The 24316-nt window shown below is 40.7% G+C and overlaps 1 protein-coding gene across 2 annotated transcripts in view; it reads right to left on the bottom strand.

Annotated features, from left to right (window-relative positions):
• Positions 1–248: 248 nt before the first annotated feature.
• PIK3R3 (phosphoinositide-3-kinase regulatory subunit 3) overlaps positions 249–24316 on the bottom strand; it is a 353625-nt gene continuing 329557 nt past the window's right edge. For both annotated transcript variants that reach the window (XM_074961824.1, XM_074961825.1), the window contains 9 exons: positions 20120–20231; positions 17791–17889; positions 16166–16346; positions 15069–15194; positions 13558–13700; positions 10586–10762; positions 9558–9632; positions 8920–9090; positions 249–6456 (listed from right to left, as the gene is read on the bottom strand). In XM_074961824.1, the coding sequence (XP_074817925.1) occupies positions 6255–6456; positions 8920–9090; positions 9558–9632; positions 10586–10762; positions 13558–13700; positions 15069–15194; positions 16166–16346; positions 17791–17889; positions 20120–20231 (1286 nt within the window). In that variant the 3' untranslated portion in view covers positions 249–6254. The remainder of the gene's footprint in view (positions 6457–8919; positions 9091–9557; positions 9633–10585; positions 10763–13557; positions 13701–15068; positions 15195–16165; positions 16347–17790; positions 17890–20119; positions 20232–24316) is intronic.

Below are 24316 nucleotides of genomic sequence, written 5' to 3'. Positions count from 1 at the left end.
AAAACAAACCAGAAAAACAACCCAAACACAAACAAACAATCTACACACATTGTACTTCAATGATGATTCTCAGGGCTAATTTCACTGCTGGCATAAATGGGGTGGTAAGTAACCCCACTGAAGTTAATAGATTTATACCAGGGGGTTAATTTGGTCCCTGGCCATTGCTATGTCATTTTTAACACAATTGTGAAGTCAAGCCCATTCTGTGACCACTACACCACCCAGCAAGCACATTTAATGGAGTGGTGGTGAATTTACAGAAAGAAAAAAAAAAAAAAACTAACACAATCTTGTTAGCCAATATTCCAAAAGCAACATCCGATGGTAAAAATCGGAGGAAATTTAAAATCAACGCCTAACTAAAAACGTTGTCTCATACTGATTGATCAGAGAGAACCGTTATTTCTGTTGACCAAATAGAACAGACGCCTGTACTTAATTTGCTGCAGAAGCCTGCATGCCAAGTATTTTAAGTCAAATTCTAAACCAATGCTACGTTTGCATTAGCCACAGAATGGGGGTGGGTCTACTGCCAAAAGTGAAGAATAGGAGAGTTGCATTAACCGTATGGAGCCAGCCCCAAAGACCAGTGTTTTAAGCACCATCATCTTCTAGAACAACTCACAAAACACACTGATAATCCTGAATCTTAGTCCTGTGGAACAAATGGTACGGCCTCTAAAGGGCTTTCAAAATTCTTCCCTCCCCTCCCACAGAAAATATTTCTGGCCATAGAACATAAGCTTTGCAAAAGTTTGGACAAACTTTTCTATAGCACTGTCAAAACATACTCCTGCTATACAGAATAATTAGCAGTATTGCTTTACCAACACGTCCTGGTATTATTTGGGTAAGAGGGTGTGGCTTTGTTCTCTCCTCTTGCCAGCACAGATTGTGCCAAAAGGAAACTAGTGGGACAGCAATGCAAGGTTCCTTCAAATACAAACAGGAGATCTTTGTAAAAATAGTTGAGTAAGTCCTTTAAGACTTTCATCACTATCCCAACTGCTTTTAACACACACACACACACACACCTTACTTTAAAACGTATACCCAATTATTCCAAGGCTTTCTACGCAAAAATTGAGACTAGAATCATTTTGGCGTCTAATCTTTTGTGAATAAAGACAGGAGTCCTGTTCAAGGGCATTGTCTGTTCCTTGCTCAAAACTATAATCATAAGTTCTTCAAGAAGCTGAGCCTGGATTTTCAACTCATTCTCTCACTTACTAAAGCCTTTGTGCATCTGACTTAAATTTGCCATTTGAAGCAGAAATTGGCATGAGTCTTTGTTCTTTCAGGAATATATTTTGACTCTGCTGTACACAAAGCTGACATTAAGGTAGGGAGAAAACAAACAAAGGAACGTAGGACTCTAGAATATGGTTGAAAACAAAACCTCACTTCACCATAGTGCTGTTAAAATTGCATTTTGAACCTGTCTCTTACCCTCCCCTCCACCCACAAAAAAGTACCTGTTTTATGTCTGCAAAATGCAGCACATTTACAAGATTCACCAACATTTCAGATTTTCCTTCCCTGTTAGTATAAAGAAAAACAAAAACATTCAAACAACAGAAAAGAGAGTGTTCAAGTACCAAATATAAGGGGCTTTTCCAAACTTTAAAACTGTGACACACCTTTAGTAATTCTGCTGTTTTAAACAGCCATAGCACTAAGTTACTGGACATGTTGCCATCCAAGTTGCACACAGAGCAATGTTAGGGCAACCAATATTCCCCCAGCCCTTACAACTGCACTGAAAGCTTCAACATTTATTTCCACAGTATCCATTATGGCTGCTTGGCTTTAAAGAGGCCAAGATTTGCTTTGATTTCTGTCCTTCTGTGACATGAGTGCAGCCTGAAATTTGGGTATCATGTAAAGCAGATGGGCTTGATTCTCCTTTCACATGCACAGCTTTTCTTCAATGGAATCTCTTGCTTACAACGGTGTAAGTGAGAAGAGAATCAGGCTCATTAGTTTGATTGAGAATTCCTTTTCTCCCTCAGTCACCTTTGGAAGTGTGCGCGCACATGGAGAAACCATGTTTGGTCTTGGTGCAGAGAGAAGACTTGCACTGCCTCAGAACCCAGTACAGACCTAGGGGACATGTGGTACATGGCAGGCATTGCGCCATCACTTCCAGAAACAGAAATAGTTTAGATAATCTCTCTCCCCCTTTAACTGGAAAACGCACCACCATATATGTTCATATTCTCTTACACGCTGGTTCAAATACTCAATGAGACACCCTTGTTTTTAGACTGCACCTGTGCTCTTTGGGAAAACTTTGCAGCATCCTCAAACTGCATCGTACCAACTCGTCCTAACACCCCCCATTTGTTCACAGTAAGACATGTGACTGGCAAAGGAACTAATGGGAGGAGAGTTGGAAGCTCAGCAACATGGTGTTCTTGGCTGATGTGCTGCATACAATGGGCACAATGGCAACTGTGGAAGTAGATCTGGTTTCCCCATTTGTGAAAAAGCAAAATACTGAATCACCCCTGTTCCCTGCAAATATACTTCAAACAGATAGAAGAAACTGTGCATATTAGAAAGTCTCAATATCGTTTCCCCTATTTAACACTGTGCAAAAAAAGTTATTTAAAATCTATATATATATTTAATACAACATGGGTCAGTGAGATCAGTACTATTCTAGCTGCAGTCAGGTAAGAAATGGCTGCTCCAATAAACTGAGCATAAGTTCCCCATCTTTTGACCCTTGAAACCAGAACTTTTCTGCACTCTCTTCACACATGAACATATTGGCTTGTTTGTTTTTTTTTAAATCATTGGATTTTACTCCTTCTTTTGCCCTTACCTTCTCTCTTATACATTTCTTTTAAGCTTGCTAACAGCAGATACTAGGGCCCAATCCTGCATCTATTGAGCCCAATTTCTCTTTCAATCTTGAGAGGAATGGCTCTGTGTGGATTAACAGGGTTACACTGGTTTTATACCAGTGAGTGAGCACGATCAGGCCAACTGGAGTGACTGGGAGCAGGAGGAGGCCCCCTAGTGAATTATACCTGCTATATATTTCACTTGGTTTTATACCCATATTTCACTTGCCACATGAGTGCAAAAACTGAGGCAAAAAGGAGGTGTGCAATGGCATGTGTTACCATAAAATGGGTAAAACACTAACAAGCTGTAACTTGTGTGCCTAAATCAAGTGCAAAAAGGCACATGGGCAAATCAGGAGTCAGAGAGATAAGGGATGGAGAAAGTGAGGAACTTAGGTTTTAATTTGAACACAGTCCTAATCTGAAATTTAGGGGGAAAAAGAATTAAAATGCTTCTAGATGGCTTTTAGCTTTCTGGATGTATTGCTCATAACAATGCAGCACCTGTGATGGGTGAAGAAATTTGAAAGGGGGGGGCAGATTCTGAGTTCATTCATACCCCACTGTAAAGCCAAAGTCACTGCACAGAAGCCAATGGAATTACTCTGAATTTATACAGGCATAACCAAAAGTGGAATCTGGCCTACAACATCACAAGCTCATTGAGATTCAACTATAAGGAAGCTTCAGAAGTAGTTCCACTTCCTGCACCACTGCCACTGGTGCTGAGAAACGGAGCCAGGATTTAGTCTGATAATTGACCTTTGCTTGATTAATATGAAAACTTATGTCACAGTTCAGATAGCAAGACACTTCACAGATTCTCACCAGTGGGAGTAGAGAATGAGGAATAACTCGATTGACTCTACTAGAGTTTCCGGTGGAAGTAAGAGAAGACCCATGATGTAATGCAGAAGATTTTCAAAGGCACAGATAGTAGATAACTGCTATCTGTGCCTTTGAAAAAATCTACCCAATGTATGTCTAATCTAGATTGAATCCAATGGTAAGGAGAATGCTGGAAGGGCAAGAGATAAAGGATGAGAATGATGCTTTGCAGTCAGCAGATTACCCATAACTCAAGGGATGTGGCAAATTGCTTTCATTTAAAAAAAAAAAAGTCCATTTCTGACCTACAACGGGAGCAGTGAATCTAGGTTTTTACTGAATAGGGCAGACATTTTCCCAGCAACGTAGTAGCCAACCAGGGGAAACTGGGTCATTTGGCATGGGGCCTTGCGTTAGTCTCATTTTCCTCTCACACGAGCTTCAGTTTGTGGGGCTTTCTAAACCTTGACAATTCTTCATTTGAAGATCACATTCTAGCTGGTTAACCAGCAGCACATTAGTGCAAAATAAAGTGTTGCTTGGACATGCCAAGCAATCTAAATTGTCCTTTCCACTATTTATCAGTGTTCAAGATCTGTCACGTCCCTACTCATGAATAAATAATGCTCTGCTTAACAATATTTTATAGTGCTTTTGTTTGATGATTTCTCAGTGTAAACATTAATTAAGCCTCAACAACCTTGCCATTATTCCTCAGGGATTACAGATGGTTCAAATTCAAACAAGAAGTCAGTGACAGGGTCAGGAACAGACCCAAGGGCTCCCAACTTGCAGGCCTGTGTCTTAACCACTAGACTGTTTCCTTGCCTGGGCAATTTACATACAGCGAGTATAAAACAAATGCTACCACTAAAAACAGCAAAAATTAAATTCTAAGGCCACACACTGAATAATTACTTTGCCACTTGTGCTTTGTTGCCAAACAAAGTTACTCTTACCCAATTTAGTTTTCCATTGTAGAGACTCAGTAGGAGCAAATCAAAATGCTGAGTCAAACATATAATGGGGACAACTTACATCTCTCAAATGCAATTATTCCTTGGCTTAAGCATTTTAGGAATACAGGACTGTTGTACCAAGTTGCACCAAGGATCTGCCTACCTAGCATCTGACAGTATCAGATACTTCAGCAGATGGCACAAGAGAACCTGTAGTTTTTAGAATAGTCTATGCCTGTCTTGTAGTAGAAGATCCACTTCCTGCTTTGGCTACTACTTAACTGGCTGCTGTGTTTACAAATAATGCAGGTTAATTTATTATTGCCCAACCCTAAAAACGGCTATACGTAGTGGAACTGGATTCTGCTAGCATAATCTTGAGTACCTGACTTCAGTGGAGTAACAGAAATCAGAATCTGGTTCACGGTGAACAAGTCAAAGGGCATTTGTACGAATTAGCATACTATTTATAATAGAAAAAAAATCTGAGGACCGGTCTTCATGTAATTATTTGGTATAATAATAAGCCATCCAGAAGCACTGAATTGCACCTTTTCTTTACACTTACATTACAAAAATGTTACAAGGGTTTCAAAAGAATAGTTCATCAATCAGCAACAGAACTCACAAAACATGAGTGGCCAGCTTCATTCTGGTTTACATTCCAAAGCATAGTATCTAAAAGACTTGGAAAGAAGTGTCCCAAAACAACAACAAAAAAACAAAGAAAAAACGGAGGAGGGGAGAGGAAGGAGGAACAATTACATCAATTCAGACAGATTAGAGTTTTCAAAACCACACAAAAAGTTTTAGCTTTTCCTTTTATTTGTTTCAAGTTTTGGTGTAGAAAGTATGTGCGGATGCTAACGCAACCTTCCCCCATAAGTGCTCAATCCAGCAACGAACAAAGTTTTGGTGGGTTCAATTTGGTTATAAACATTTCCTTTAAGCGAAGACCTGTAGTGCCGTTGAAACCAAAACTTTGTTACTGTTGGTAAAAAATAAAGCAACTTTTCTTTATAAGGATTTTTTTCCTTTTAAATAACAACCTGAAACTTTCCCATAATTCCTTTGGTCTTCTCTCACCAAATTCCACGCCTCCTCAAGATAAGCCCTCATTTGGAAGTTCGGCTGAATCGCAGTGAAGCTGCTAAAATTAACAGAGAGCATTGCTGTGGTAGAGTTTCCCCCCCTAGTTTCTTGGAGTTTAAGACTGAAAGACATTACTGATGCCTCAACAGAGGCTTCAAAATTGTCTCCACAAGAACAAGAAAAAAATCCCAATTAAAAGTTCTGCTGAAGGTGCCTGGCAAAAAATCATCTCCATAAAATGTTTTGCTTCCAGTTTTTTGGATGTGTTTATGTTGAGTTTATTCCCCCCGGAAGGAAACACAAGTATCAGTGTAAAAGCATAGCTGAGCTTTAGGTAGCACCAGGACACCTACACCCAAGTTGTCGTCTTGTTGCTGCTAGGCCTCTTTGATTCACATTCACAGAATCACTTCTTGTGCAAAACAAGCAGTCTAAGGAGAAAGAATGCCCTCAGAGTTCTAATAAAAACTGTAGAAAAAGAATCCAAGATAGCCAACACTTTCCCCCTCCCCAGAATTTATCTGCAAAGGGAGGAGGGCATCTGTGCGTAGACAGGATAGGCGAGCCTGACATTTAGGGAATCGTTGTGTTGAATGAGGGATGTCTGCTGGTAATGAAGGACTAATTCCTTAAGTGTGCTGTACAGGTTATATGGTTCTGCAAACCCATAGCCCCTTGGAGTGCTGTAGATCACACAGTGTTTAACTTCGCCATCAGCTCTGTAAGGAAAGAAACAGGACAGTTTAACATGACAGTCTCAATGTCAACAGGCAACTACTATAGCAAGGCTGATTTTGTGTCAATAAAATAATGACAAAACTCTAGAAAGAAGTGAAGGGGATATTATAATAGAGATTCTGTGAGAAGATATGCTTCTAGGAAGAGCGGTTAGACATTCTTACAAAGTGATCTACATAACAAAGAGGTTTTCACATGGGGCAGCTCTTATCTCAGTACTCCAACCCCCACTGCTTACTTCTCAAACTCTTTCATTCAGAGGACCACTAAGAAATGGCACTACAGCCCAGACTTTGCTAACCGCTAACTTAGCTCCAGTCCAATTCTACTTTAGACTTGCTTTGTCTAGTTCCTCTCCATGGATTTTTGTCAGAGGTAAGTGGACTGATTCTCAAAACGGCTAAGCTTCTGCAGATCCCACTGATTTCAGATTGCCGAAAAACATCAGGCAATTTTATTTCAGACCTTTTATTTCAACAGTTACCAAACCGTGGAGATGGGAAACCCTTCATTCTCTAGAGGACTCCTGCAATTCCAGGGTTATTTAGCGTGTCTAGCTTCAGAAACCTCTTCTGGGAGATTTAAGAGAAAAGTTCTGTTTCTCATCAGTGGTATCAGAAATAAACGTAGAAGTGTTAGATACTGAGGTCTGACTATGTTACTAGAAGCTGTAACTATTTGATCCTTTGTTATGATTTCTAGGATATTGCTTCTTATAATGTATCCATACTTAGCCTCTTAAACAACTATTTATGGAGGAGAGAATAAAAAAGGTAATAAAGCAGCTTGAACAATAAAAAGTAGGGAAAGAAGAATGTAATTGGATTTAATGAAAGCCTCAGTTTGAGAGCAACCTCACCTCATCTCACTTGTAGCACTTAGTAACCCTCTGAATCCACAAAACACTTCTGTTTAAGCAATGTCTACTTCTATAAAACCAGCAAAGAACATGAACGTTCATGAAATGACAGCATTTTGCTAAATGGGATTTTCAGGAGTTTCCATCTTTGAGTGGAAGGTGGGTGAGCAGCGTAACCAGAGATTACACACTCCAAGACCTTCACATGACCAGGATTCCTGCTACACTGAGTCCTAAAAATTGGGTTTGAAACCACCTCAAGTCCCACTCCTGAAAAAGGGGGCGGAGGAGGTCAGGAGGCAGAAAGGCAGAGTTAGCTGTGGGACTTCTATTTGAGTCTAGTGCCTCGGAACAGTTACACAGCAGGAAATCCTCAGACTTAGTGTGACCCAGCCTCCTTTGAATCCCCCACCCTGCTTTTTTCCTCCCCAGGGGGAGCTGGTCTGCAAGATGCTCAGTCTCTGTGCCTGGGAAAAGAGAAATACCATATCTATATCTATATCGCCAAGAGACTTCTCCACACACATCACTCTAAGTATGGTTCTCCAAAAGCCACATGACCTAGGAATGACATTTCATATGGTGCTTGACTTTAGAGTCTTCCTGTCTCCTTGCCCCCAGCTCCCTCCACCTTCTAGCCGGAAGCTTGGTTTTAGGTGGATTTTACTCAGGAGAACTTGCTCACTTAATAAGGCAACAGCCAAGTTACTGTCTCTAGAAACTGATGTTTAGATGCCAATTTTCCCAATTTAAATGGTAAAGGCAAAAAGGGCCACGGAGCTTCCAAGAAAGTCAGGTGTGCGTGCGTGCGTATTTTCTCGCTCTCTTGAAACAGATATGGGCAGCATTTCACCAGTACCTTGACGCTAGCCAAAAATGTTGGGCTATGTTTGGTAGTCGGCAAACACAGCATGGGTTCCCAAGTCAGTTTGTTATCTAAAGTTATAGCAATCAGTCCCCAACTTGGCATTTACTGAAGCACCACAATTATTCCACAAGCCTGGGAACTATTTGCCAGAAAGATCAGATATTAGATAATCCCCATGCTGGAACTTTTATAATCCAAAGTAAAAGCAGGTTACATTATGCCATTTCAGTGCTATTTTGTGGCATAATACTGAACAACAGAAAGAATATGCTTTTCTGAAGTGCTATCATGATCTTAAACATAGCAGTGATGTGGATCTGCAGTTGGCATGTCTGCAAATCAGAAGGAATCTCAACGTGTGCCACTTGGAACATTTCAGCACCCAAATTTTGCTAATGTTCCTTATCAGTGAGTGATGTGAATATCTGGCCACAGATTATTATGAAGTTTCTTATTGGAATGCTGCAGAACTATAGCCTAGTGATTACATGACTGAAGATCATAAGGCCCACAATACCTGTAACTCCAAACTAACAGCTTTCTGCAACAAAGATGTACCAGTGTAACCTAGATGTATCCACTGTATATTGCACTCATTTGAACGTGTGAATTTTAAGGTGGCTTGAATTTTCTAAAGTAATTCAAATGGCAAAGATACTTGAGATGGAAACCTCTAGATTGTCAAAGTAAGTTAAACCATAACAAAAACAGACTTACACCACAGAACAAGCGTAACATCCTTTCTTGCTACTCTCTCGAATTAAAAAAGCTCCATCAGGTTTCCCACGGAGCAAATCTTCTGCTTGGATACGGTTGAGATCCCCAACAAACCAAGTTTTCTCATCATAATGTGGCAGGTTTTCATCTTCTTCGTTCACAAAGTAAGTACTAGAGAAAGAGGAGATGGAACTTGTTAGCTCCATCACCCATTCGCAAAAGGAATCAGTTATAAAGAGGAGGATTTATTCTGCAGAAAGCATTCTAAAGGAAGATAAAATGCAAATAAAAAAGTACATCTGGAAGAGGCAGTTCAAACTGGAATAGTCACTTAATGTCAACCAAGAATCCTTATTCAAAAAGGTAGCAACATGCACATTAGCTGAAAACAGATGCTGGTTCACAGGACAAAAACAAACAAACAAACAAACAAAAAAAAAAAAACAAAAAACAAAAAAAAAACCCCACACCAAAAACACCCCCAAAAAAACCAAAACCAAAACAAAAAACCACCTTTCCCTTAGGAAAAAACTCCAATCCTTTATACAGAAACTGGCATTTCATATTACTGAGATCCTCAGTGGGAAGACCGGAGCTCTGCCACTTATCAGAGAGAGTAAATGTACAAGAGCACTTACTCATCAATATTTTCATTTTTGATTCCCAGCCAGTCGTTTATTCGCTTCTGTCTCACTCCTTTGTGATTGAGCCATCTGTCAGGATGAGAAAATAGAGAGCACTAATATGTTTCCTACTGACCAAATAGAAGAGAAGCTTAGACAGATCCCATAAAGAGAGACTCTAGAGACTGAGCTTACCCACCTGCAGTAAAGCCCATGTGAAAGACACAGAGACCCCAGGCAACATTACACAGTACACCCTTATATAGTCTCCTTAGAATGATCTCTTTATTGGGGAGGGAGCAGCAGAGGAGGCATGACCTCCACATCCTGCAGGTCAAACGTCGAAAGGAGGTACTATTGCAGGCTATGCTGGGTCTTCTGATGGCGGCGGCGGCTGCCTCCCTCTCCCAGAGCAGCATGCATGGTCACTAGTGCCTCTGTCCATGTAACATTCTCACCTTCTCTCTGAAGGGGTGTGTACATAGAGCAGGTGTTAACTCTCTGATACCACAAGGCTCAGAGGGAAGCGTGCTTTGGAGTGCTATGCCCCCGCCCCCCCCCCCCCAGCTTGTGAAGTTCCAATCCTATGGATTTGGGTCAGTAAGAGGGAGTACGCCATTCTAAGGAGCCACCACTTTGACCTCTGCTCTTCTCAACCTAGTTCTGCTAACATTAGTGGAGGGAGGCACTTGGTCAGTCAGAGGGCATCTCCCTTTATCATCCTTGATGTTCTAATTCACATGAAAGCTACCTATATTGTAGAATGTGTACTAGTGATGTACTGGTGTACCAGACATGCTTTAAAGTCTGACAGTTACAGTAATAAGACATGAAGTTATTATTACAGAAGTAGTGAAAGGCTAACCAGCTACTCAATCATTTCATACAAGGGATCCAGTCTCCTATTAGTGCACACACAACTCTGATTCTAAAGAGGAGACCAGACTCCCATTAGTATAATGAACATACATAATGATGGCAACGGTCTTTAACCAAGTTAATCACAGATGCTGTTTTGAGGTGCACAGGCCTTGACTACTTACACTAGATACTGATCTCTGATCTTGCGTAGCTGGATAAGATCGGGTTTGATGCTATTCATTTTCTTATCAATTTCCCTATTGTCCAGAGCTTGTTTCTTCAAATCCTGCTCCAGACGCATTTTACTATCATGGATCTCTCCCAGGCGTGATTTTAATTTCTCGTAATTCATCATTATTCTGTAAATAAATTTATAATGTTTAAGAGGGAGAGAAATATACAACAATAATCAGTCCAGACTGCTCTAGCCTTAAGAAAGTTATTGAATGGCTTACCTCTTATACACAGTACTGGAAGACAAAGAGCCATATTTCTTTATATCACATTCCTCTCATGTTACCATCAGTTTGGTAGTGGCTACTATTCTAAAGTACTTTCACTTGGTTTGGAGTGCAGTTCTACCCTGAAAAGTGACTAAAAGGATGCTTCCTACTTACTCCTTGGATCTGTTCCTGTCATACATTCAGAAACAGATCTTAAAATTTAAGACTTTTTTTTTTTTTTACACTCTTGACAAAGCCAACACAGCTCTGGGAGTGAGCTAGATTTGATTCTCTCTCTATATACTCAGATTTACTTACTCAGGTTCTAACCTGTAATACAACCCTAGCACAGGTGTCACTGTCAACAGGATTTGGTCTGCAGCAGACACTTAGTACTGGTGACGATGAGCACGTTGGAAAGAACCCTACTTGACTCAATTTCAGATCTCAAATTGGTTTGCAGGCCTGGAAGTTAGGAACAACCTCCCCTTCTCCCCCACATTCCTTTACTTCACTTGTAAACACATTGGACACAAATTTTCTGGTGTCAGGATGAAACATGGGTGTCGCACAATGTCCCACTTTACAAAGTGCCTTTTCAGAGTAGAGTCACACTAAGGATATTACTGCAATTCAGAAGATGCCATGTCAGGTTAGCCATCGTACTTGCCCTTTTACCATAGGGCAATCTACAGCTGTGTTTATTTGCAAGAACATTTACGACACTGGAATGAGACTGTATTCCTTGCACATAAATGCAACTGCTTGTACTAAGAAATGGAAGTTTAATATCTACTCTGCAAAACTGTTTGGAGACATTTTATTACTGTGTAACTCTATATAAAATAGACAAAGCTGCTCTGCTGTTAAGCTTCCTACATTCAGACTACTTAGTAAAGGGATAGCATCTTACTTTGTGATTTGTTAAACGCAACATACATTTATGGCACACTATAAAAAGTTTTAAACACAGAATAGGGGACTTTTTGGTTTACAGTAGGTAGTTGCTCAAATCACAGTAACTTTAGACAACTAAACTAGGACAGTTTTTTTATGTAAGAACTGCTAGAAGTATCAAGAATTCAGAAGAAAGGATCACATTACTTTGTTGTGCTTAGGTATTGGCAAAGTTTGACAGTAAGAACTGCACCTTGCTATTAGCAGGCAATAGAGGTTTGAGCCTCAACCATTAACCTTTGTGTGGACTTTGGCCAGATAGAAATTCAATCTACACTATAAAAATATGGCTAACAGTGGGGTTTAACATACATTAAGATCAGATTCTAACAGAAGAAAATTTTCATGCAGTTCACATTGACTTACATCATCTTCTCCAGCTCCTCATTCAAATTGCAGTAGGAGACTAACAGCCATTGACAGTTAGGGGGGAAATCAGTGTGGTCTTTCACTGAAAAGTGACACTAATACTGGGATGGTGGGGTTCCAGATTTACCAAGTCTCCACTTGTAAACTGAGCATATTTGAAATGAAGAGATGTTCTCTCTCTCAACTGCATCTCATGCAAATTCAGCTGGGGATCTGACAGTCAAGCTAGGTTATTTCCTTCTCACACATCAGTGTTAGAGATTCTGCAGCACAAATCATGCCCTCATTTGTACATCCCAATTAAGCCCTATGTGACATGTTCCAATGAAAACTGATTCACCCATGTTTCAGAGTAACAGCCGTGTTAGTCTGTATTCGCAAAAAGAAAAGGAGGACTTGTGGCACCTTAGAGACTAACCAATTTATTTGAGCATAAGCTTTCGTGAGCTACAGCTCACTTCATCAGATGCATACTGTGGAAAAGTCCTCCCTTTTCTTTTTGATTCACCCATGTAACTGAAACGTTAAACGATTTTGCTGATGCTTGTGGAGGAACAGAATTCAGCTCTCTTGTGCACTGCGATGATTTAAAACAAAGTTTCCTTTTGTCAGATTCAGTAGATAAGACTATGAAAACACACAAGGAAAAGATTTGCTGAGTCAGAAGTGGCCATTTTTCAGGGCAGAAATCACACTTTGAAGAGTGCCTACTACCATCCCCACAGGTCTCCACTACCCAAAAACCCCTCATTGACTTAGATTACTATTGTTGTCTTACAAAGAGGTAGTAAAATATTATGGAAGTTTTCAGCTTTACAAATATTAGTTTGTTCTTAATTTCAAAATGTTTGAAGAACCTTTGAAGGCACTGGATTGGGGCCAAATCCTGATCTCTGATGCACATGCAACTCTTAGCAAGATCAATGGGAGTTTCTAAATGGGCATCCAAGAGCACATTACATGACAAGTGCTTTCAAGCTAGTCATTTCCGAGATTAACTCTACATGTGAGTGCTAGAAGACAGCTAACTTTTCTTTAGCTCATGTTTTAGCTGTAAATTAATTTCTCCCCCTCTCCAGATAGTATTGTTTGAGCTTTAAGAATATACATATCTAAACCTCAGATTTTCCTATAGAGCTCTTCACTATGAAAATCTAGATTCATAGAAGTTAGAGACCAGAGATCATCCAGTCTACCTCCCAACAGATGCAGGATTGTCCTCTACAGTGCACAACCGTTTGGGATATTTGAACAAAGGAATACGAATCTTTAGTAAACATACTTAACTTCTTTAATCATATAAAAGAAGGCTTAACACAATTTTCTGTTAGCTTTACTAGTGTGTCTATGTAAGGAGCACACATAAGTATGGTTTGAGATCCTACCGTTCGATTTCCTTCTCATTCCCCTCTCTGCGGAATCGTTCAATGTATTCTTTGCTGTATCGCTCTTGCGTGTGGCACTGTTCCTCAAATATTTTAATGGTTTCATTAAATGCTTCAATTGCAGTTCTCTTCATCTGAATTTCCTATACAAAGAAACCAAAACCAAAAAGCATCTTTAGTCATTTGCATCCTGAAATAAGTTACAAACGCAAGACTCAGTTATGCTTCCTAAACTGGATTGTCAGAAAGAAACTTTCAACTTTTTTTTTTTTTTTAAAGTTGTGGCGAAGTTTGAGTTTTACGGAAGAGGAAAAAACCCAACCCACTTTAGCCAAAGTCTCATAGAAAGCAGACCATTTCTTCCTCCACAAGGTTTACCAAGTTAAAAAGTACTTGTAATTAGGTTTCTTTGAAAGAGAATCCCACCACAGATCTTTAATTTAATAATCTAGTCCAACCCCCTACTCAAAAAGTAGGGCCAACACCAACTAAATCATCCCAGCCAAGGCTTTGTCAAGCCGGGCCTTTAAAACCTCTAAGGATGGAGATTCCACCACCTCCCTAGGTAACCCATTTCAGTGCTTCACCACCCTCCTAGTGAAATAGTGTTTCCTAATATCCAACCTAACCTGCTCCCACTGCAACTTGAGATCATTGCTTCTTGTTCTGTCATCTGCCACCACTGAGAACAGCCGAGCTCCATTCTCTTTGGAACCCCCCTTCAGGTAGTTGAAGGCTGCTATCAAAATTGCCCCTCACTCTTCTCTTCTGGAGACTAAATAAGCCCAGTTCCCTCAGCCTCTCCTCGTAAGTCATGTGCCCCAGATGCATAATCATTTTCGTTGCCTTCAGCTGGACTCTCTCCAATTTGTCCATATCCCTTCTGCAGTGGAGGGACCAAAACTGGACGCAATACTCCAGATGTGGCCTCACCAGTGCCGAATAGAGGGGAATGATCATTTCCCTCGATCTGCTGGCAATGCTCCTACTAATACAAGGGTGGTGCCCTTTGATACCTCTTCTTCTAGGATTCTATCCTACTTTATGACCCCTGTCTGATGACACAGTTGCATGCAGTTCCTGGAAATGTCTCTTAGCTGGCCGAGGGAAAAAAATCCCTGGTGCAGGCACTATATAGGACAGCATCACTTCTGGCTGCTCTGATTTATGCTGGGAGCTGCTATGGTGCCTGTGATAGCTTAAAACCTTCATCTGGGCTGTGCCACTCCTCCAGAAGTGCAGTGCCGTATCTTATACGGAAAAGCTACATTCAATCACATTTCCTTTACTTATTAACTTTGTAATTGTCATCCCCACACCAAAAAAAGCCCCAAACTGAAATCAAAGAAAAGACAAATTTGCTACCTATTGCTTACGCTTTTGTTTTCCTTTGTGTATTAATTTTTTTTTTAAATAATAATTTGTTTCACGGTCTTACTAGGGATAGAAGTTCAGCTTTTCAGACAGACAGCTGCTGTAATGATCAACAAAAGGTTATTTTGAAAACTGACCTGTGATGTTCTGGTGTATTCTTCATATAGTCTGTCATACTCTTTACTCTTGTCCTGATACTGAGAGTGGTATTCCTGAAGCTTTTTACCTACTGCATCTATGTTATCTTCTTTCACCAACTGATCCTGTGTATATCAGAAAAGAAAGAAGGTAATTCTTTAGGCAAAGTAGTTTCTCTAAGCACTGTTCCTTATCAACCTAGTAAATGTGCATATTTCTGTGATCAATTATGCAGCATTTTTTAAATCAGGCTTCTAGAAGTATAGAAGAGAGATCTAGTCTGGCAAAGCAAAAAATAAGTTTCACAGTCTATAAAGTGAGCGACTAGGAATATGTAACTCAGAACTAAACCAAAAATTATAATAAAAAAAGATACCCAACAAAGGCAACGTAAAAATCAGGAGATGCCTAGATCCCCCTTAGAGAAGGAGGGAATAATGCAGGCAGGAAAGATCAAAGTTTTTTTTGTCTGTTTTTAAAACAAGAGTTCACAGAACTTGTGGAAAACTGCTACAACTCTGGGAGACATTTTGCTCAGTGTTAAAGACTGTTGTATAGCATGGAGGAGGAAGCGGGGTCAGCCCAAAGCCCCAGGATCTAGAGAACTAAGCACAGGGCATGGAGCCAGGTGGCCTTCTCACTTCTGCCAGTGACTGATTTTAACATATTTTGTACATAAACAGTTGCTTTGCATCCTAGACCACAGAGCCCTGCATGTAATTCACTAAATCTCTCAGCCTCAGCTTCTCCACTTTTAAAATATAGGCGATGACAATTACCTACATCATAAGGATGCAGTGAAGCAGATGTTTACGTAGCTGGAAAATTATAAAGTCTGTCAGTGTGAGTGCTCGAAGTAGAGGTCAGGACCTCCTTCTCCTAACTTTGTGGTTATTGTTTTAGACCACATGGACTCTTGGAACCGCTACTTCGTCCTTGAAAATGTGAAGTTGAGTTTTCAAGCATAAAAGGCCTTTGAGTTTTCACATGATTCATGTGAAAAATCCAGGCTCTGGATAGAAAGCCTAAGTTTTATGACAAGAAAAAACTACAAAAACACATCTGCTAACAGTTATTGGTTCTCTGGAAACCTCACCTGTTGATACCTGGATACTGGATACATCAGCTTCACGTCAAGCTTAGGATTGTACTGGGCAAGAGATTCATGGCGGTAGTGGTTAATCAGCTCCACAACAGAGTTAAATGTCAATGGATCAGAAAAACCATATTTTCCATCCCGATGATAAATCTTTATCAGTTTGTTGTTGCCACCCTTCCTGTAAGGCAATACACTAGCTTAGAGGTTTTGTTGTGTGCATGGGTAGCATGTGTGCAGAGACATACACACAAGCGGCCACATATATGGTATGAGTAGCCATGCTAAGTTTTTCATAAAGGCAACACACAAGAATCATTGTAGCTAGTCAGACAATCTAATATGTACCTTTGTAACTAAATTATCTAATATATATTAATATGTAAAAAGATAAAAGTAATACATACAAAGGTCTCCTCAAGTTTTATCTGAGCAGCAGAAAAGCCCAAAGTAAATCTCTTCCAGTGTTCACTCGGGGACTACTTTATTGTATTTAAGATCTAGTTTAACTAGAAATTCTCCAAGGGGATGCTCAGAATTCCTTAAGGCAGCCACGCAAAAGCCCCAAGGTGAGCAACTAGGAATATGAAACTCAGAACTAAACCAAAAAAATTATAATTAAAAAACCCCAAAGAACACAAGGTCAGGAGATGCCTAGATCCCGCTTAGAGAAAGGGGGAATAACGAGGGACATACAGGCAGGAAAGATCAAAGTATTATATAAATGAAAATGCACCTGCAAACCAATTATCAAACAAACAATCTCAAGTGTTGGATGCCAACACTGGATACTCAAACTTAAATAAATCCTTGGAAGGATTTATAACAGGGTAATTAATCCAGGACTTTACATTATCCAGGTTTGTATTTGCTGGCAACTTCTAGAAGTGCTTGCTTATTTTTCCCCCTACTAGCAAAAAAATTTAACAGTACTCTGTCCTTTATCGGCTTTCTTAACTTATGGCTCCTGCAGATACATGCTTATATGGTTAAATATTCAGACCACCCCTAATTAGACTTAAGGCAAAATCCTGACTGGATAGAAATATTATCCTCAGTAACTTCAGTGTGGTTGTGCAATATGCAAGTCAGAGCAGAATTTGGCCACAAGAGTACATTTTTAAACTCACGAAGGAAGCAGATTTTGAACTCCAAGACAACATAACCATCTATCACATGGCAACTCAGATGAAAGCTGATCCTACTATTTGGTGAACATACCGGACCAGATTCTGCACCGAGTTACACTCTGCTGTGCAATCGGAATCAGTGTCATTAAATGCAGTGTCCCAGCTTAACGGAACCTCCTTAAATCAAAGTACAGAGACAGAGAGAGATACAGAACTAGGACCTTTACTGATTATGTCTGCATCACAGACACATCCAAATAATACTGTCCCAGTATGCACCGGGCTCAGCATAAGAAGTGGGGCGGAATTTCCAGGAGCTGGTCATTTGTTTCCTTATTCCAAACTCCTCATCAGCAATCTCTGGAGAAATGTTCCCCAGACAGTGGAGACTACAACTGAGGGCATCTCAATTAAATACTAACGTGGTATCTACTGACGCTGGCGAGACTACTAAAAGCAAGGTATGACGAGAGAGTGAAAATACCCAACACTTACCGCAATGTCAGAGTGTAGTCTCCCTGCATCTTGGTTGATGCATCGCGCACCAGAAATGTTCCATCTGGCATGTCTCGTAATTTGTCATTTACCTCCTCCCTGGAGGAATGAAAGATTGCAAGAAAGATAAACGAGAAGTGTTAGGTAGACAATTTGCTTTAAAACACACATTCAAAGAGAGGCCATCAGTGTCAGGGTGCGTAAGGAATTAGATTTCCTTTCTGTTTTGCTTTCAAAATCTTATGCAATCTGAGGATTTAATGTCTGCTTTTCAAATTCTCTTATTTCAGATTTAGGATATGGATAGGGATAATATTTCTGTTCAGCCTTTAAGGCTATCTTAGACCGGTTTGAACTTGTTCACTTTTAGCAAAAACCAGCAGCTGCACTTAACTGCTGTTTAGGAAGAAGGTTATGTATAACAACAGTAGCAGCTGTGTTTCAGAGAAATCACCAAGTTCAAAATCTTTCACTGGGATCTGCTCATATTTAAATCCAAACTGGAAACAGGTGACTTTTGTGAAGGCACTTCTGGCCCTTTAAGAAACTGGCACGAATATGGTCATTCACAGAATGGTGTCAGAAAAGTATCCACATTTTAGCACAGTTCTAGTCTCAAGGTCTATCAGTGGTTTGATTCAGATATTTCTTTTACACCAGTTTTAAAACTACTGTAATGCCACTAATTCCAGTGGAATTACTCCTAATTTTCAACTGTTGTGAGAGAAGAAATTTAGGGTTTATTCTTTTAATTAAATGGAAGAGGCTTTTATGGAATGGGTAGGACCCATAAGCATTTCAAACAAAGCGTTTGAGCTAAGAGTTAGTTAAACTTCCAGGAAACTCATTCCACCCAAATTACATACCACGCTTTACTTACAAAACTAATACCTTGTCCTTTATGGCACCTTTCACACAAGAATCTCAGAGGTAAGTTACAAACCACACACTTTATCTATTTGATTGATTGAGAGCACCTCTCAGGTACTCTCACCACCACCCATGAGATGCAGGCAATATACCTACATTTTAAAAGGAATAATAATGGATATTTTAATTCAGAGATTGCTATAGGAGCTTTTTTTCCATTCTTTATAAGTGTTCTTAGCTGGCATTTAACTATCCTGGATGAAGAATCTCTTTCAAAAAAGCAATTTCCATTACAGATATGAATGGTATCGGAGAAAATGGGAAATTGTTGCCACAGAATCCTTTATAGCTTGGACCTGACATCTCAGAGATGGCCTCTCCATGTCTCCAACAGTTGAGAATGGCTAGGATGCTTGAGCTTTCATTCTCTAGTAGTGCCCAGGGGGCTTGAGATGGAGTTCATTGTGGAAGATCCCTAACTTATTCTCCAGCCCTCAGTCCAATAAAGTAAATGTCTGTTGGCTTTTCGGGCACAATGAAAAGCTTATCTGTTGCCCAAGGCAGCTGGATTGACAACTGATGAAATATATTTGTGGGTTGTATTTTGTAAAAGAAAATGAAATGAACTGATAAAGTACATATAAAGCTATTCCTGCAAAACTGTATATACTGGGTCTCATCCAGAGATCATTTACTCTGGTAAATCAGGAGCAATGCCATTAGGTCAGTGTAATAATACTATTGTAAAAATGGATTTAAGATTACAAAACCCAGTGGGCTTCATTCTGTTATCAGGTTTTGCCATTGTTCATTAAGGGCCTGATTTGTGCTACCCCCTCACACTGATCTAAATGGGGTTACTTGAGTAAGGTACTAAAATGTAAAGGTGGCACAATCGGGATCTAAAGTCCTTTTTTCTTCTGTTAAGAAGGTAGTGGGGCTAATGAATTCTTTTCCTAGACAACACTCAGCCACAAAGCAAATAGCAATCCAAGACAGTATCTCATTCTTGTTTTATTTTCAGCTCTAGCATATTTAATTTATTGGTTTTATTATTGACATAAGAGACACACACTTACTGAAAGTTTCATGAATTGCTCAATCCCCAATGCTACGTTTAATAAATCTACTGACTGAAGCCAGTACATTCAGAATAGCTTTGTTTCACAACCAGAAAGGCTAGGAAAAAAAAAAAAACTTAAGAATCTGTAGAAAGATTCCAAGAAAACAATTGTGGCCACAAGATTGTGAACTACTGTTCTAGAACAATAACCATAACAGAACACGTTAAACACACTCAGTTCTCAATTCAGCATAGTACTTAAACACACACTTCAAGCGCTCTGCAAAATCTGGGCCTGAATGCAGTTCCTGAAGTGAAATGTTGCCTGAGTATACACAGGCCCAAAGGGAGCACAGCTTAAAAAGGCTCATTCTAGTCCAGAAAAACATTTTTTACCTTGAAATATCCCCCCAGTACCACTCTGCATCCTGCAGCGAGAAACTGGAATTGTCCTTTATTCCATTCGTGTTGATCGGAGTCATCGGTTTTGGGGGCTTTGGAGGAAGAGCTGAAAAACAAAAAACAGATTTTTTCCATTTACCTTTCTGGCTTATATCACTAAAACGTCAAGAGGTTAACAGTCAAGGTATTTTAGTTAACAAAAGCCAGAAGTGAAACATACATAAGGCGAGGCAACGGAAATGTTACAGAAACTAGTCAGTGGCTAATGGGAGAGAACAGGCAGCTTGAGTACGGATGTGTTTTCTCCAAAATGTATGGAATTCATAATTTATTAAAGCCCATTATACTAGGACAACATATGTCAAAAAGAAGTGAGCTGGGCTCCAAAATAACTATCTAGTCTCTAAATTGAACAAGTGGGAAATTCACAGGAAGTGGTAGTTCTTGGTAAGAGGATTCATGACAACCATCACAACAACTAGGATAATTTTACTGTTCACCGCTCCAAGCAAAATACTGAGGGCTTGACTGTGGCTTCCGTCACAGCCTGGAAAGCATGTGTGTGGGGTGGGGGGGGGGCATACAGTTCTGTAACAGCTACAGTTCTCAGAGGAACTGTGGCCCTTGCCATAGTTTTGAAGAGTAAATATGCCCTCCCCCTCCTATGTCAGATCAACTTTGCTGACTGGTGAAAAGAGGAGGGTACTAGTCTGGACCTCAGCTAGACTTCACTCCCCACTAGCAACACAAGGACTGCAACCATTGCCCCATGCTTAGGTATACAATAAGGAATGAGGAGCACGGAGAGGAGTAAGGGAGTAAACCAGTGCTGGGTTAGTCACAATCTAGCCCTAAATTGTCAAGCTTCCCCTTTGAACTGTAAGGGGTAGAGGCCATGTCACAAGAGAGCACAACTCTCCATGGATATGTTTACATTGCAGCAAAAAGGGACACCACGCCCATGGCAGCAAGTCTCAGAACCCTGGTCAACTGACTCAGGCTCCTGCTACAGAGCTAAAAACAGCAGGGCAGACATTCCTGCTTGAACTCTGAAACCTGGTGAGGGGGCAGGATCTCAGAGCCTGAGCAGGAACATCTACACTACTATTTTTAGCCCCTTAGCGCAAGCCCAGGTCAGTAGACCCAGGCTCTGAGACTCACTGCTGTGGGTTTATTTTTGCAGTGTAGACACACCACATGCTCCCAGGCCCAGATTACACAGCCTCCAGAAGGTGTGCGTCTCAAAATACTGAATATAGCAATGCAAGACTGCAATTCCTAATGCAAGTGCATGCAATCTGGTGCACAGGCAGGAATGCAATTATGATCACTAGAAACAAAATTTTTTGATCTCTAGTTCAAGTGCAGAGTGACTGGACATTGAGAGATGCATTGCTTAGAGCCATTCATCTGTTCACCTCTGAACCACACCTCCCACATTGAAAAAACAACAACAACAAACCCTGTGCTCTAACTGCAGTTTCAAATGCCATTTCATGTTGAGGATCCAACACACAGTAGCTTCACTGTTCTTGGACAAACCAGCAAGTACTCAACCGAGCCAATCTAAACTAACCTGAACCTTGACCCAGACGTTCACACTCTGGAGTTACTGACCAAGCACCTGATTCAGATAGTAGCATTCATTCTGTGGTACTGAATGTTAAAGCTGCAACATACAGGTTCGTTTTGTGGTTCAGCTGGGAATGTCCAGGTGTGCATGAGTCTAGAGGACCAAAAAGATCTTGTATCAGGAGGGTGCAATTCCATTGGCCTCACTGAAGTTACTTGCTTCTACTAGATTTAATGTGGCCCCCTGATTTATAACCATGGTCATTATGGTTGTGCAGCCCTTTCAGATGGTATACAGGTACTACTGAGAATGAATTAAGTTCATGCCTTAGTCTACCTCCTTGCTTGAAGCAGCCTCTTGGACAGAAGTCCCCAAACTGTGGGACATGCCCCCCTAGGGGGATGCTGAGGAACATTTGGGGGAGCGTGGCTGGGGCCCAGGCCAGCACCCACTGGGGAAGGTGGGGAGGGAGAGCCACCCAGCTCTGCTTCTGGCTACCTGCCCCATGCCCAGGCCTCCAACTCCGCTCCTGGCTCTGTCCCAGCTGTGGCCCCAGGCTTGGCCCCCTTACCCCTGTCTACACCCCCTCCCCCCCAGGAGCCACAGCCCTGCTCCAGGGCAAGGGAGGGGGGTGAGATAAAAAGTTTTGGGACCATTGCTCTAGGAGCTAAATTCTGATTTCAGTTACAGCAATGTAAATCCAGAGTATCACTGAAGTCAGTAGTATATCTGAAACCCTATGGCCCTGTGGTTCTACTTTGTTTTCTGACTACTAAAAAGTTTAACTGGCTGTCATTTTATCCACAAAGTCTCTGTTCAGTCATATTTTTGAATTACCCCCCCAAAAAGTACAGTGACAATTTCTTTTTAAACTCACGTTTGGACATTTCTGCCACGCATACTTTAAATGAACTACTACTGGGGAAAAACAAACAAACAAAGTGTAGACAATGTTTAGAATTCAGTAGCTAACAGCTGCCTTCAATACTAGGTCAGAATAAAAGATTCAAAAACTGCTACTCTAGATCTGTTCCAGAACCTTCCATAGTTTTAACAAACCAATACCAGCTAAGCAAGCACAGGAGGCTCTAGCTCTTTGCACTGCAATTTTTTTTTTTTTTTTTAAAAGAACCACCACCCTGTAACCATGCCAGGTAGGTGATTTCATGGGATCTCACAAGTCAAATGGGGGGCCTAGCAAGAATATTGTGATGCTGGTGGTAATTTTTCCTCAGTCAGTCTTATATCACAGACAAAATACGATGTTGGGGGTTACCATTCTGGCAGAGCTGATCTTTACACATGAAGATCATGTCCATTCTCAGCTTTGGCTTAAGATTCTCCACCGCTGCATTCGTGCAGCTCCACTGTAGGAAGCTGTAGTGTAGACAAACCAATGCAGGTGGGTGTTTTTTGTTTTTAAGTCACTGTTAACTGAACTTCCGGTGGGAACGAACCAGACCTGTCCAGACAGAGCAGGAGTCCTTCCTACTCTCCAGGAATGGGACAGAATTTGCCCCAAATTTGTTTCTTCACATCTACGGATTCCACACATCAGTAGGCTTAAGTTGGGAAGTTATATAAACAGAAATAAATACAATTAACACTGTATCATTTCTGTCTCATTTAAAAGTCCATGAAAGCTTGTTGGTTTTTCTCCATAGCATTTATTAATTCAGATATTACTGATACTGTACTGCTACACCAAAAGGCAAAAAACTGCCATGGAAGGAAGTTTATGAATGACAAAGGGCTTCTTCTTTGGGCTCCTCTAAAAGAGCATTTAGTTTGTGGCAAGCCAGGGTGTGAATTTACCTCGCACTAGCTTGCCATGCACTACTTGCCCATAAACAACCCTGCTGACACGCACTAACAGTTTGCAAGTATGCTTTAATCTAGTCCTGTTTCAAAGCAGGATAGATACTTAGTGTGGGGCAGGCAAGTGTGGAGTAGATTCACCCCCCAGCTTGCCACAAACTAAATCTTCATTTAGACAAGCCCTTTAGAACGTGATCCTCTGCACATGGATAAGGTCCTAATCTTTGCAGGCTGCTAGGTATATGTTGCTTGTTTGCGCACTAGGGAGCTATTTTGCAGGTCTTCTTCTGTTCAGAGAATGGTTCTCAACGAGGGGTACATGTACCCCTGGGGGTACACAAGGGTCTTCCAGGGAGTTGAGCACCCATCTAGATCAGCGTTTCCTCAATCTGAAGGCTGTAGCTCCCAGGTGGGGGTTATGAGACAGGTTTAAGGGGATTGCAAATACATGGCCAGCGTCAGGGAGTGGCAAGCACAGCAACTGCCCGGGGCTCCATAAAGTTAAGTTACATGCTTCAGCCCTGCCACCTGAGGCTTGGGCTTTAGACAAGGCCCCCCCAAGTAAAAAAAACAGGTTCAAGTATCACACTGAAATACAAGTACAATATTTATATTCCAATTGGTTTATTTTATAATTAGATGATAAAAATGAGAGTCAGCAATTTTTCAGTAATAGTGTGCTGTGACACTTTTGTATTTTTATGTGTCTGATTTTGTAAGCAAGTAGTTTAAGTGAGGTGAATCTTGTGGTTCTTAACCTTTCCAAACTACCGTACCCCTGCTTCAGAGCACTGGGAGCT

The sequence above is a fragment of the Natator depressus genome, chromosome 8 (genome assembly GCF_965152275.1).
Source record: "Natator depressus isolate rNatDep1 chromosome 8, rNatDep2.hap1, whole genome shotgun sequence".
Lineage (NCBI taxonomy): Eukaryota > Metazoa > Chordata > Testudines > Cheloniidae > Natator > Natator depressus.
This window is presented reverse-complemented; position numbering and strand designations above follow the sequence as displayed.